General features: G+C 39.1%; 1 protein-coding gene across 1 annotated transcript in view; it reads right to left on the bottom strand.

The window, feature by feature from the left end:
* tmeff2a (transmembrane protein with EGF-like and two follistatin-like domains 2a) overlaps positions 1-16,225 on the bottom strand; it is a 148,363-nt gene that overhangs the window by 28,280 nt on the left and 103,858 nt on the right. Inside the window, exon 5 of the mRNA XM_024286549.2 lies at positions 3,507-3,603. Within this exon, the coding sequence (XP_024142317.1) occupies positions 3,507-3,603 (97 nt within the window). The remainder of the gene's footprint in view (positions 1-3,506; positions 3,604-16,225) is intronic.

Genomic DNA, 16,225 nt, shown 5'->3' with positions numbered 1-16,225 from the left:
AAAAAAAAAAAAAAAAAAATTAAAACAGAAGATCACAGTTACTGTGAAAAAGACTGAAAGTAGAACTGAAGTCAGTTATTTTTACTGTAGTGGGTAGTTAACAAGTAAAAAGAAAAGTTGTCTTATTTGTAACTTTTATTCCTTGTTAAGTTGTTGTCATGACATGAGTGTGCTTAAGTGTACTAAGCAGATGTTTCATTTTTCTTTAGTTTACTGGTACCTCAAATGAATCAAATTTAACCCATAAGAACCCAGAAAGTCCCACAGAATGTATTTCTGATGTTTTTCTCTCACAATGATGTCGCCGAGGACTCTTATGAGTTAGAAATAAAACAAGTTAAGATGAGAACAAAAGGGCAAAATCAGTGTTGCTATTGTGAAAAGAACGTCTGGTGATAATAAGCATGACGGCAATCTATTTAAAAACACAGAGTGATTCCTCACTAAATCAAAGTTCACCTCGCAGTTTTGAAGATTTTTTATGTGTAATTCCGCAGACTTTCGACACTGCCGTACTCTAAGTGCTCAATTGATTTTCGATATGTATCTGTATATTTTAAATCTCTATTTTCTTTTGCTGTGCATTGTGTTCTCCATTCTAATTGGCTGTCTTCTGTACAGTTCAGAATATGTTCAGTTTGCCAAAGTACCATAAATCTTTGATTACTAACAGTGTTACTCTGAAGGGCTGGACGGTATGTTTGCAGGTTTTCTCCTCAACAAATCCCACAATGTTGATGGAACACTTTCTACCGTCAAAAGCGCATGAGGTAGCACCCGAAACAGTTTTATTTGTTTCAGTTTATAACAATGGACTTATTTTTCTATGAAGGTTTGAACTTTGAGTGTTTAAACAAGAGGAGTTTAAGCCTTTCTAGTAAAACATTTATAAGAGCTGTACAAAATAAAGACAACTACTTCACGGATTACGCCAATTTCAATCGATTTTTTTCATTCGTTACTCCAGCGGAGGAGCTAAACCAATGTGTATCATTATTCTACCCAATATCATACTCGTTATGTAATTTATGGACAATAAAAAGCATAGCATTTATTTTCAATTTAAAGTCTTATTTTAAAAGATAATTTCTAATTTTGCTTTAACCTGGACTTTTAAAGTCCCACTCTGATGAAAATGGTGGTTTTTCTGATGATGGAGGACATATGTAAGGATAATAAAGCTTAAAATTACATTATGAGTATTTTTTATTTTAAATTGATGTGAATCAATCAAGAAAAAAAAGCATTTTAAAAAAGGGCATATTTATTACATAAAAGCTACAATTAGCGGGCCTCCATCCACTTGTAGACGACTAGATACATCTACGTCTTTGTTTTCCTTGTCTGAGCTGGAATCTGTTTCAAAACTGTACATCTGAATAACTCCAAGGACAATCCAAATTCTTCCATACCCTTCCAATTATAGGGGCATTATAAGGGGTACGGTCGTCCAAAATAGTTTTTTTGAGGGCTAACCGCATCATGCTGTGCCATGGAGGAGCAGCGCATTTCTTCACCGTCCTGCACCATGAGGAACTGATGAGAACATGCAGTTCATGCAATCAACTCCATGGTAAAGCGCTCTGAATCACAGACGTTTACATAAATGTAAGTCATGATTTTTTGTTTTAGCATTATAATTTTAAAGTTGTAAAACCGATGTTGTGTATTTCCAAGTGCTAGCAGTGCCGCGCTAACGTAGCTGACCGGTGACTATTGATGACATCATCAAGTGAAAGTGACGTCCAAATTTGAAGACACTATTTTCTCATAACTCTCCGTTTGGAGGGCTAAAAGTTGGAAGCTTTTGGGGTAAGGGAAGAATTCAGATATGGACCAATATTGGTCGCCATTTTTGTTGTGCTGCTAATGTTATCATTTTGATTTTGAATAAAAACAGCACAATCATAATTAAAACACCAACACTTTTAAAACAGCTCAAAAGATGATTGGAATAAAGTTTTAGACACTTTTTTTTTGCAAATGTATCAATCTTTTTTCTGTAAATTGCACAGTAAAACACCCCCCCCGCCCCTTTATCTATAAAAACTAAGCAGAAAAATCCCAAACATGTATATATATTAGTCAAGACTTGTATGGAAATTTCAAGTGACGCATTATAAACACATCACTTTACAATCACCTGGCTGTTGATTACAATCACCTCCCCCTGATCACTCTGTGATTAACCGACTGTTAGATTAAAACCAGCTGCAGCTTGATTGGAATGACCTCCCATTTTAATCAAAATGAACTTATGCTGCGCCAGTTGTTGGCTGCTATTTGATGAAAATTACCCACTGTTGGCTTGCAATTACCTGCCTGATTATTCAGCAGAAGCATTTTTATCAAAACACCTTGGGGGGAAATTTTAAAGATTAAAGAGAACTTGTCGTTTCCGTTTTACAAGAAGAGGCACTGAAATATTTATTTGTCTGCTTTAATATTTATGTCTTTTTTTTACCAGGTTCATTATTTATCCCTCCCTTCGTCTGTAACCACCTCCCATGTTGTGCCGTGTGGGATTGTCTGTGTTGGAGTATCCTTAAGGCTCAACGTGATGCTTTTCGTTTGATACCTTTAAACAATCGGCTGTACTTTTGAGCAGCAGCGTGTGCAGGAATTCTCCCTTTGGGGATTAAGAAATTGCCAATGAATCAATTTCTAGGTTTTAGTCGCATATTAAGGTGCATTTGCGAAAGTGGGTGGCGTCGGAAAGAGTGGACACCAGCTGTTTAATATTTTCGCCGAGGCTCAAAATGCATCATGAAGCCATTCCTTGGCATTACAGTTATTGCCCACCAGGGTACATTATCTTTCCATTACATCAAGCAGTCTGATGGAGTCGTACTCTCAGGGCGCTTCTAATTTCTAGCGGTATACATGTGGGATTCCTTATGAGCGCAGCTTCCTTTTGCTGATTGTGTTCTGCAGGAGAAATCAGCAGCACTGCTTCATTTAGATCTCATTCAGGCTGCACAAAGCGCTGGTTTTGGTGCAGCGACAATTCACCAGTTGGACTATATTTAATTGGGTTCTTTACACAGATGTTTTTATGTAACCCTTAGGCTGTGCCGCTTCCTCACTACAACATAAGGGAGCCAAAAATACATTACCCACATCCATCCCATCTGGAATAAACGGTTAGCTCTATGACAAACGTTGTTTCACGACTGTGCTACTTTTTCCTGTGTGAGTCAAAGTCGTTTTTGGTCTGACATTGTCAAGTCCTATAAAGATGGTAATTGGATTTCCAGAATAAGCGAAAATCTCCTTTCTCCCCAGCCCTTCTCTGGTAATTGAGGTTAAATGAAATGGTCAGCCATGCACTAAACCCCTCAGCGGGGGTTTGGTAGTGGGAGTGGATGAAGAGGAGCTCTGTGTAACGTTCTTTGTGTTCACACTCGCTCTGACTCAAAAACAAGAAAGGGGGCATTTGGACGGAGCACGCTCAAAGGAACAAGGGCGGTGTCGCGTGGCGCCAAATGTCAGGGTGTGATACTGACCAAACATCCTCGGCGTCCACGTCGCACTCTGCCCCAAACTGGCAAATGTCACAGGTGGACATCTCCTTCTGGCCAGTCTCAGCGGAGCCTTCTCCACCTGGAAGAGACAAAAGAAAATGAAAATGTTTAAAAACGGCAAATTCATTTACAGCAGATTAGTGCCACGTGCAAAATCTTACATTAGTCTTACATCATTATTGTTTTTCTTTTTTTTAATGTGGCTTAAAAAAAGCTTTTTCATGATATTGAGGTAGTAGTTTAATATCATTTTTGGCTTAGATTAGGTTCATCCCATTGTTATTACACATGTATAACACATACAACATTTTGTTTGGATTTTAACCACAAAAAAAAGCAATACAGGAAGTGCAGATAATTACCATGTGATCATTTACAGCATGTAAAAAATTATGCTAGATAATTGTGAAAAGTGACTAATATTTACATATATGGTTATGGCTGCATGACTAAACAACTATGAAAACCGAAACCCAGTCTGCCGGTCTACTTTTGAAGCACCTAACAGATGGCGAAAGGGTAGAAAGTCTCTGTGAAGGGCTTAAAGAGTCCAAGTGGATGCTGTGCAGTTTTCACCACCAGCTGTAAGGCCTTTAGATCAGCAGCAGAGCAGGTCCGGTACCAGACTGTGACACAGCTGGTCAGGATGCTCTCAACTGCACAGCGATAGACGTCCAGCAGTAGTGGTGAAAACACACTGAGAAAAGGCACTGATGAAGTGTTGGTGGTCCATGACTGGTCCTCTTAGATGTGGGTCCCTAGAAACTTGGAGCTAGAGATCTACTCAACAGCAGTCTTTTTTATGTTGATGGGTTTGATATCCAACAGTTTGGTTGGAAAGACTGGGTATCAACACAAGTATTTCAGGTCATCAGCTGAATTTTTCACCTAATTTTTCAGTGTTTAAAGCCTAGGAATTAACACACCGCACCAGACATTTTTGACCAGTGCCAACAACATTATACAATAATTCTTTAATAATACTTCACTATTGTTTATGGTTTCAACCCTGGGAAGAAGCCTTCTGGTGTTTTGAAGATCTCAAGAAATAGTCAACAGTTGTCATAGTACAGATCTGGATAAAAATATGGGATGAATTGGAAAATCATAGAAAAAATGCAACTGTTAAGAGACGCAAGTTGCACCGCCATCTTGATATTTATCATTTGTAGGTGTAATAAAATAACATTTCTAAGAATAAGTATGCAGAATTCTATTATAGTCAAAGTTAGAAAAAAACATCCAAGTATTACAAAATTAAGGCGAGATACTGTTGCCACATTAACCCTGTAGTACTAAAAGCTGCTGCAGTCAACACAAAATAAAACACACTTGAAGAACTATCATAACTCTTTGAATAATTATGCAATTTTCATGAGTCCAACTAGGAATGCAACAATTCACTTTCCCCATAATTGGGTTCAAACTTTTACTGCAAAACCTTAAGCCAGAACTGTGGCATCGCTAATTCCAACAGACTCAAGAGAACAGCAACCGATACGCAAACCATTACTAACGTAAAACAATATTCAAGTTTTCTCTTTAGGACCAGTTGTTTTATGTTTATTACATAAGCATTGTATTACTGTTTGGAGCATATGGTGAAAATTCAGCTTGAGAAGCCGTTGGAATTACAAGAATTGCGTAAATGATTGAAAAGTTGCAGTATTTAAAAAACGTCAATACTGGAGCAAAAGCTCAGGGGTTAAAAGGTTAACTAGTGTGACTTTTTAAATGTGCTCTCATTTTTGTTAGTAAAAATAAAAAAAAAGGAAAAGTTTAAAATAAATTGTGAAACAATGCACAATACTAATTGTATTTTTCGCTGAAAAATCACATAGATTTATTTATAGTATTAACATTTTGTTGTATTATTTTAGTACCGAGTTAACTTTAGTGTGTAGCCAACATCTGCTTTGCCTAATTAGTTTTGAGGAGAAGCTGCTTGTTCAGAACACTATTCACTTTGAGTCAAAATTTGGGTAATTAAACAAATAAGTCAAGGGAGAAAAGGTCACATTTTTTCCTTTTTCCGCATGTCGTTTTTTTCTATCAATTAGAAACAGAGTTTAAAGACTAACAGAACAAACCTGTGATTAATAAATCCTCTCTAAAAAAAAAAATCACCACAGGACTGTAGTTGACTGTCAAAAAAAATCAATCTTAAAGACAAGTGGGAAACATCTACATCCTGTCAAGTCTTGACATAATACCAATGAAGTCATATCCTTTATTCAACCACCCCCCCACATCCTCATCTATCACTTTCATATCCCTGCTGATCTTTTCCTGAGTCCCTCTTTTATTTCTTCACGCTGATTTTGTAGTGCTGTGTGTGAAATGAGTCCTTGGTGGCGGTGTGGGCACTGGCGTCAGGCTTAAAGCAGCTCAGGGACCCCGGCGTCCCACTATTGCATGTCACGCTTTATGAGTGGCTGAGGGGGAGAGGATGAAGAAAAAAAAAAAAAAAAAAAAGAGTAACTATCCAGCCAATCCCAAATTACATTCGTCTCCCAAAGAGGACTCTTGAAGACGCTTTTGCTCTTCTCCCATCTCTGCTGGCCCTTTTCTCTATTAGACAAGCTCTATTTTAAGCACAGTAGGGCCCCTGAGAGCAAATTCTGAAAAGAGGTAGAACTTGGCATCATTTCCTCATATCAAATCTTTAATCTTCCCCAACACACACACATATTCAGAAGCCCACAGCAACACTCCCCACACCAGGCGCTGCTCTCTTGTGTTCTGTCTTTCTTTTTTCTCCCCCTCTGACAGTTTGTTATTCTTTGTGATCCCATGTGAATTCCAAAGGACATTGTAAGTATACCAGATTTTTCATTCTTGAGCCCCAGATTGCTTTCACCTCTTTTTTACAGCAAGAACTTTTTTTTCTAAATACGACAAGTCAAGCTATGTTTATCGCCCTTGGCAACGCACGTTCAAGTAACCTCTTCCAATGAAAAGTCTTTATAAATGTGTGTAAATGTGCGCTTCCGCAACACATTTTCATTCCTAAGTCATCACATTTTACATATGGCTAAGGACCCTCTGCGTCAAATATTGACGTTTTGGGTGTCCCAAACTCAACATTTATTGACCACTCCCAGACCTGCGGGCCGCAAACCGGTACCAGTCCAGTACCGGGAGGTGGACCGCACCAATATCCTAACCTTAACCTGGTACCAGTTCCAGACGTGGTTCCGGATGTGGACCAGGCTAGGGTAAGGGTATCGGGTTAGGGCACGGGTCCCCACACTAAGGCCCGCGGCCCAGTTCTGGCCCACCTCCACATTTGGTCCGGCCACCCTAAACACTATCAGAGATCTGATTTTTTTTTCTTAAATCTAACCGATCAAGACTTTATATTCCACCCTTCTGCAGTCTGAACTATGACGGGAGAGGATAGACTAATTCATGGTTTCATTTTTGAAATGTTTTAGCATTATTACTTTCTGTGACGAGTACAGAAATAAATAATTTAAAATTTGGCTATGTGTGGCTTTCTGGAAAACTATAAATGCTTACGATTAGGTTTTGATTGCTACATTTTTTCTGATAGCCTACAAAGCGATCCCGGAGAAGAAAACAAAGAAAAAGTTTGGGGACCCCCGGGTTAAGGTACCAGTACAGGCAGCATCCCAAGGTTCAGTCTGCGTCTGGTACTGTGTCCGACAAAACAACAACCGGACCCCTGATTTAAACTGATAATTAAAATAATCGTTTGTGGCAGCACTAGTCTTAACGCTAGTTTTTCAGACTGGTCTTTACGTACTTTTAATGTGCGTTCAATGGCTGTGTGTTTAATGTTAACCAAATCACCAAATCTTTTATATATCAGATTAGAGCTGTGAAAGAAAAAAGCCTGGAGCAAAATTTGTGAGATTTGCTTCACTTTAACATTTCGCACCAAGCCTTTTCCAACTGTAGGTGGCGGACGTGTGCTTGTCTAGTGCAAACAACATATGCTACGTTCACATACCCGGTGTGAACGCTGTTTCATTGTTTTCATCCAAATATTAAATCTTTATAGAAATCCATTTTTGCCTTTTTATTCATGGTTCTTCTTTCCAAGCAGTGCCTAAAGCTGCAGGTGTTGGAAATCCGCCTGTTGGTGAAACCGCATTTTCCTTCACAGAGTAATAACTGACGCAACACAGGGATGCAGCCGTTTCCACATCTTGATGCTGCCTCGGCTCTTAATTAGGTAAGCGGTGAACATTCTCAATCCAGAGTAAAGATGCACACTCAGCTTTCATGCCTTTCCCTTCAGGTTACCGGAGACGAGGTGTGAAACAGAACGGTAATGCAGTCAACCAACCAGAAGACCTTAATGTGCACAGGAAAAAAAAAGGATTCTGCAAAGAATCTTTTTGATGTTTTAATGAGAGAGAAAAATAACCTCTTTTTGTTCATTTTAGGTTTCTAATTTCTCTACAGGTATACGAGGATAAGCATGTGTGTTTTTGTTTACTAACGACATTAATTAATCCGTGCGCAGTAAAGGAGTCACGTAAAAACACGGGCCAGTTGTTCCAGTTTTCTATTTTTAATGAATATTAATTCATCCTTCCATAAAAGCCCTGGTAATTGTGGCGCACTCATTATTGTGCAAATCCTTGATGGTACCAGTTCTCACAGCGTGTGTCTGAATATCTTAGTAAAAGCCAAACCGTGTATTGCAGTGTTTTTGATCATTATTTTTCATTTAATGAGCTATTGATGTTCTATACTGTTGTCATTGGGAAAGAGATTTGGTATAATAACTGTAAATGCAGATAGAGTCAAGACTTTAAAGGTTATTTTTTGTCTTTTCCTTTTTTCATTCAATTTAATCCAGTCATGTTTCATTCACTTGTTTTTTGTCGTTTCAGATAAAAGGATTTGCAAACTACTATGTGTTAATGGCGTATACTCAGATAGTGCTTTTCTGCCTTTGTTAATGACCCAAAACGCTTTACAGCCTCAATCCCATTCACCCAAGAACATCCATTCACACACTGACTGTTACCTTAGACTGGCACCAACCTATAACCACCAGGAGGTATTTGGGGTTCAGGGTTTTTCCCAAAGATATTTCGACAAACAGGTGGGCAAGAGGGGAACCTAACTTGTGATCTTAGGATCAGTTATCAGAGTATCGGTTATAATTTCTAGAAATGATTTAATTCACAAGAGCCTGAATCGATTCGATTCCAATTTTCCCAGATTCTTTTGATGCTTCAATTAAATTCAATTGAATCATAATATATCATAATAAATCATAATATTGATTTTTTTGAGAAAAATTAAGAATTTTGGGTGTTCCTATATGGTCCAAAAATGCCAAATTATATTCTCAGTCATTGTTTAAAAACAGAATAAAATGCTCAAATTCCACACAGGTGCTGCATTGCAACAATGGAAGGTCTCAAGTGACCGTCAAGAAGCATTATTGCTGCCACTCTGTTGAGAAGAATTTTGACAGGGGCTGAACAAGACACAACTATGCTTAACTTTTTTTTTCTGAAGAGGATAAGGAACAACATCAAAAGCACAAACGTGCACGCCATAACTTGATTTATTGTAAAGTTTCTAGTCATTTTGAATAGACATGCCAAGGATAAAATCTACCTCCAGTGTCTACTTGAATTGTCATCCTGGTTCCATTTTAAAAGTCAACGGCACATTTCAAAACTTTTCAGAAAAGACATACAACTGTGAGAAGTGCTTCCAAGAAATGCTGTGTGCATCCAGGGAGGATGCCTTAAGGCCACCTCCCAGGTGTTTTGGACATGTCCCACCAGGAAGACGCTTAGAGACTCAGTACTAGCTGGAAAGATTGTATCTGTAAGCTGGCCTTTAAAAGGCTCTGCATCACCAGAATAAGGGTCGCCGGAGAGAGGGAGGGCAGGGGATCTGTGTTGTGGTTGCTCCTCACTGGGCTGCAACAGCTCATAACAATTTGCTGATTCAATTTTCAAAGGAAGCCCCCAAATGCTTCCACGGTTCCCCATTTCTTTGTATTTTCCTTATGTTTTTACCTGTTTTAATAATTTACAAAATCAACAAAGATTACATTTGTATTCAGCCAAACATGCTTTCGTTTCAGGGAGTTAGAAAATGAGAAAGCTTGTGTATGACCCTAAAAGAAAACACAAAATGTTACAGAAAACTTTGATTAGTTCAGATCAATGACTTCAGCCAAACTTCTGTGACAATTTTGGTTACATAGACAGATAAAAAAATAAATAAATAATGTGTAATCTCACTGATAGTCCTCGAGACTTTGATGTGATACTGCTTCAATTTTATTCTGGGTGAAATTTGTTGCTAATCTATGATTTTGTATAAAAAATGCAAATTTTTGGCATCTATCCATCACTCCATTCATCCATCATTTAATCTATCCTTTAATTCATCCATCAAGCCATCTGTTTATCCATTCATCCATCTATTCACAATGCCAACCATCCCTGAATATATCCATCCATCCATATAATATAGTATGCCCTAAAATTACATGGTAGCCATTATTTTATAAACATATATTTAGTGGGTTTATTAAACCAGTTTTCCTCTTCAGTCTTTAAACAATACATGTAGATGTTTATTACCTTATAACCAGTTAATTGATGCTTATGTAAGAAAAAATAAAAACAAAAGCAATCAACGTTTCCCTTTTAAACACACACTTGGAATTAGTGCTCCTGTGTCCATATGCTTTCAAGATCCCAAGTACTCAGCAGCACATGACAGTTTAATTAGCTAGACTTAGCATTCGTCCCACTTCAGGACTCTGGGTGCTGTCAGTGATTGAGTTAGTGAGCTGTGACTCTATTGATGTGAATGTACGTTCCCTGATTTCCACATGTCCTGCATGTTGCAGTGTGTGAAATTCTCTCGCCCCGATTTTCAGGTCCTGCAGGCACCACAGTCAGCCTGCCTCTCTGGCCTCTTTGTACTCTGTCAAACGATCAGCTCCGCATCGATGCTCGCAGGCAGGCGAGCATGTGAGATTCTCCCACTACTCCCCTCTCCCACACTGTGTTCGAGAGGAGAGGGGTGGGGCACATGTACAAGAGGAGATCACCAGATCAAAAACCTTACATGTGTGCATGCATGCATTTGAAATAAAGAAATGCAATTTTTCTTTTCTTTTGATTTTTCCCTCAACAAAGATTCACTCCAGTATAAGAATGGGTTTTGAACCGGGGCCTTCTCGCTGTGAGGCAAGAGTGCTAACCACCGCGCCACTGTGCAGCCCGCACTGTTCTTGTTTCACAAAGTCAAAATCGAATCAATACCAACATTTCACAACGTTTATTTATGACTCCACTATGTTATGATGATGAGAATGTGGATGGTTTATTTAAAAATGACATTTAAACATGTTTTTTTTTTTGCTTGAAATTATTTGACCGCAATGCATTGTGGACTATATTCGCAAACCTAGTGAGCATCAATGCACGCTAGTTTTTCGCAAAGACTTCTGGGAAATTTCTAGTGCACTTGATTTTGGTATTAGTATATTCAGACAGCACCAGAAAATGGCAAACGCACTATATAGTGCACTATGTTGTGAGTAGGGGGGGAATTCTGACATAGCTTAAGAGTTTCAGCACCTGGAAGGGAAAAAGGGGGCGGTGTTGCTCTGACCCATTAGTCCCACCCACAACTTAGAGGCAAATGTCTGATGAACTCCTGCCACTTTGCAAAAACTATTCCCCAGAAAACGACAGTTAGTTTTTTGGGTTTGTTTTGGCTAAAATTGATTTTAATTTAAAGTCATAATTAGAAGAACACTGGAAAAACTTTAATAATAAATCAAAAGATGACTGGAGTGGGTCTTTAACAGTACAACCAGGATAAGACGAGACGGACACACTTCCTGCCAGATCCTCGCTTGCAGCACTGCAGACACAATTACTAAAAGTGGCTGGGGAGAGACAGGGTTTCTGTTCCCTAAATCCCCAACAGTCTTATGTATCAGTAACACAACATCTCCCCTGTTTGTATATCTGCTAATCCCCACGATCAGGGCTCACAGTGGAGTAATGACTGAAATGATTAGCCCTTCTCCTGCCACCTCAATCACCCCCTGCCAGCTTCTGCATCACCAAGTATCGATCCACACCTGGACAAGAGCAGTCAGGCCAGCCTCCTCTGAGGGAACGGTTATTACCTCATTTTATCTCCAACAAATCCCTCTCTTCACCGCTTCTACTGTTTTATCCACTTTGGTTTAACATATTTAAGTGCAGTCTTTGACCTCCCCGCTGACGGAAAACGGGCACGATTTAAATAAAGACCAACGGGAGATGAGGGTTAGGATTAAATTATTAATCAGAATTGAGGAGATTAGAGTTAAATGGTAAAGTAATCATAAAGGTATTGCTGATTTTCATCACCGCTTTACAGGGCAGCTTTAATTCCAAAAGTGATGTGCGGAGATTGACCTTTCACCTAATTCCCAACATTTATATTTTTTAAAAAAAAGTTGAAATTGCTCCACAAGACTCCAGACCTGAAATATCAAGTCTGTCATAAAAGAGAAAAAGTAAGGTGAAAAACTGCTTTGTTCCTATCCATATTGAAATGTCCTTTCAAGAAAAACAACAATTGTATTAAAACAAAAAGTGAAGGACATTGTTGTTTAACAACATTGTAGCTCTTGCAGCAAATCCTTTTTGGAGTGGAAACACTCACTCTGTTGTAGGCAATAAAATATGCTTCAAGTACACAACACAAGAAAAAAAAAATCAAAGTTTTAACTTAGCTCATACTTGGATTTATTCCCTTCCGAGCACAGGACGTTAAGTTTCGTCACAGCAACCGGATTGGCGGATTTGACTGAGGCTTGATGACAGGTTTATGGTTCATCTTAGGAACTCCCTAAACCCTTTTCAGGGTCACAGGGCTGCTGGAGCCTAACCCAGCAACTGTTGGGTGAAGTTGGAGTACACCCATTGATTGTATATGAGAACTGGACTGAGTGACCTCCTTCAACCCTTATATTCCAAATAGTAAGCTGGTTTAAAAAAAATAAAATAAAGTCCAGTACATGTTTATTGAGAAGTAAACAGCTATTACTCTGTCGTTATATTTGTCAGAATAACCATTCTTGTCCTGACACTTTTTGAACATGTTGTTTTCATGATATTTTTCTGTAGTTCTGGTTATTTAGGTTAAGCCAATCAGATGCCTGATGTCAAACATTTAAAAATTTTGGTTCTCCCGAGCCTGCTTTGAAGTGGTAGGGGAGTGGTTTCCAACAAGCTCACTCTTGATAGGTGAGAGTGCTCACCAAAAAAATGTTGACTTAGACCAGGGGTCTTCACAACCTTTAATACCTAAAGAGCCATTTGGGTCAATTTCTCAATGGACACAACCCAGCAGGAGCCACACATCTTTTAGAAAAATAATTTATATTTATGTTATTGTTAATTTTATAAGAAATATAAGTGACATTTTTAAGGTAAAAGCTTTGTAATTTTATTCAACCCAGAGAGCCTCAATGGAGGGGTAAAAGAGCCAGACGTGGCTCTGGAGCCGTAGGTCGCAGACCCCTCACTTAGACCAACCCCTGCTGACTGACAATTTCTGATTCCAACATTGCAATATCTTATTACGAAAAAGTGACAACTGAATTGGAGCCAGAAATAGGCTATTTTCTATGGGTGACGTCAATCAAGTTCCAATTTATAGGTAATGGGTACAACCTGTACAGGTCACCAGTCCATTGTAAGGCTGCACAATCTCTCACAGACTCACATTCAAACTTGGGGGTAATATAGAACCATCAAATAACCTATGAAGTTTGTTTCTGTACCGTAGTGCCTGGAGAAATGCACAAGGAGAACATGCAAATTCCACTCTAAAGGATCACAGCCCGGAACAAACCAGGGCAGTGGGAGTGCTAACTACTACACCACCACAGATTTATGTGTCATAAATGATGGCTTAGGGATTTCAGATGACATCTAATACTTTTTTCTGTTGATCTCTCCCTGCTGAGAGGTATCTTGTCGTAATTCATTATTTTAAAACAAAAAAATCTAAAAAGCCACTTCATATTCTGAGTGCAGGATCCTAAATAAAAGAAGCAAAAAGAAGACAATAAAATTGTCCCTCAACAACTATCAGGACAAAAGAAGATATAATTTTAAACTATGTTTTTCTACTTTACAAATTAGCTTTTTTGCAAACTGCAATTTAAATAAAGAACACAAAGAAAAGCCTATATGTCCTCCATCATCAGAAAAATGCCACAAGAACACGCCAAGAACACCATTTTTATTGGTCTGGGTCCTGAAAAAAGGGAACAAAAACCTTAAAAAGCAGCATGGTGGCAACAATACTTCGAGTGTAATAATTTTAAAAAACAGCCAGCTCAGTTTAAATCAGTTTCCCATTTCATCGCCTGCAGGCAACCTGACAGAGGCCAGGTCCTTTAACAGAGAAGTATAGAAGACCATTTACAGTGTTCAGATTTGCCAAGCTGATGTAGACACATTGAATGTGGACAAAGGCTGCAGCATGCTGCCAAAAGAGCCCCTATTAACTGCTGACTGACTGAATCCTCTTCCCCTATTCTCTGTTTCTCATCTATCTTCATTTCTTCCAGAATTATCTGACTGTTCAGAGCTCCTCTAATAATATTTTCCCACACGAGCAGATATTACATTGTAAAAATAAAGACCTAAGTCAGTTTTGTTTACCGTTTTTCTGCATCAAAGAAATAAAAACTATAGTTTGAGAGGAAGCAGAATCCTTTCAGAGGAATGGAGAGTTCGTTTAGCACACACCGATGCACGTGCACGGGCTTTCACGGACGAAAAAAAAAGGCACACACCCAGAACCAGACAGGAGATTTAGGGGACTCTAGTGAGCAGCTATCATACCGATGATGAATGAAGCCCACACATCCCTGAAAAACAGAGCACAACCGCCGCGACCTTGGCTGCAAACACGCCGGGGGAGAGACGGAGACGAGCGGTGAGGGATAGGAGAGAGACGCAGGCTGATATATCCGACATATACAGCAAGCTGCGTGTGGTTGCAGAGAGAAGAAATAGTGCGACCCCCTTATGGCTCACAATTTTTGACCGAATCAAGCTTGAAAAAAAGGTTTCGAGCGGGTTCAGATGCTGGTGGTGATTTATTCCAACTTCCTTGCCACATTTGGGGTATTTATTTGGCTCAGAAGGGTAAAAAGGGAGATTTTGATGTTATATCGTAACGTGAAACTTGATTATTGGTAATTACTGCAAAGAGTCAAACCAACAGAAGCAGGTAATGATTAAATGACGGAATTCATTTACTTCAGATGAACAGAAACCTGCCGAACAACAACAGTGACAACAACCCACAGACGGTTAACGCTAAATATGGCATAAATTCAGCTGCAGAATATACTGTGCGGTAAAATGAAAACCTCATCTTACTGAAAGTGCTGGCTTTTTTTTCTTTTTAACATACATTATTTAGCTTCGTGTACCCAACAAATAACCAATTATAGACATATTCAATTTCACTGAGTGTTCCAAAGTGACGCTGAACAATACAAATGTTCTGCACAAACAAAACAAAATGATTTCTCTTGGCAGGTGTGATGAATCGTACCACAGGCTGTTCTCTTCCAGTAAAAGGACATGCGATCCGTGAAAGGTGATACAGGAAGCAATGAACATGAGCCAAAGAGCTGATAATGGCCCAGGATGAAGATCCAGAGTCTATCGCTCAGTCACACTGTATCAGCATAACAGTGCAAGCGGTGCACGCACTTTGAACTCTGACTCATCCAAGATGTGATCTCTCAGTCGTGAGGGTGGGAGCTCCATTAAAGCTGGACGGCGCAGACAATTAAACGTTGAAAGCCATCAATCAAAGTGACATTATCAATGGGCCGCTGCCCCAAGTGGCCGATTGTGACAGGCTGAGAGCCGGGTCAGAGAACAGAAGATAGCCAAATAATCCATAAACATAATGGACATCAATATTGAAAAGATGACAGATGAGACTGTCGACAGGGGCCAGGATTCAATTTCCATTCTTTTTTTTTTCTGCTGCAGGAGACCATATCGCTTTTCACAAAGTCATTTGTCAGCCTTAAGGCCAATGAGGAGAAGCCAAGCTCCTCCAACAAGTGCGGGTTGTTCAAAGTGCCGCAAACGACAAAATGAATCAGGCGCGGTACAATAATGAGCGCCATAGAAGTAATGATACCATCAACCGCTTTGTGGGCACCGGCGCAGGAACACTAAACATGCAGAGCGCGCGGTAACGAAACAGTGATGAAATGCGGAACCCATCCAGCTACATTTTTCTAAGGTTTGGAGTGAAAGCAAAACAATCAGCACCTTATGCTGATTATTTACATTACAATGACAAGACATAGGCAAGTCTAACTACTGGAATCTATGACTTCAAATGTTGAGTTGCTTGAGAAAATGCTGAGAAAACGGATTCAAGAGGAAGCTACAGAAGACTACCTTGCTATTTTTTTGCACGTTATCTCATGATAATGAGATTGTAGATGTCATCATCAAGACAAAACAATTTTGGTGTTGTCAAGATAACAAGATAAGAGGAATAAACTAAATCATCCTATTCTTGCACTGACACCGAGATATAACCAAATAGAGAACTGCATTGATTATTCCCCGCGTTCCAAACAGGAAGTATCCGCTGGTACTACCAGAAAGCCAAATTCCCATAGACTTCTA

The sequence above is a fragment of the Oryzias melastigma genome, linkage group LG21 (assembly GCF_002922805.2).
Source record: "Oryzias melastigma strain HK-1 linkage group LG21, ASM292280v2, whole genome shotgun sequence".
Taxonomy (NCBI): domain Eukaryota; kingdom Metazoa; phylum Chordata; class Actinopteri; order Beloniformes; family Adrianichthyidae; genus Oryzias; species Oryzias melastigma.
Note: the sequence above shows the minus strand (reverse complement) of the source record. Positions and strands in the feature narration are given on the sequence as shown.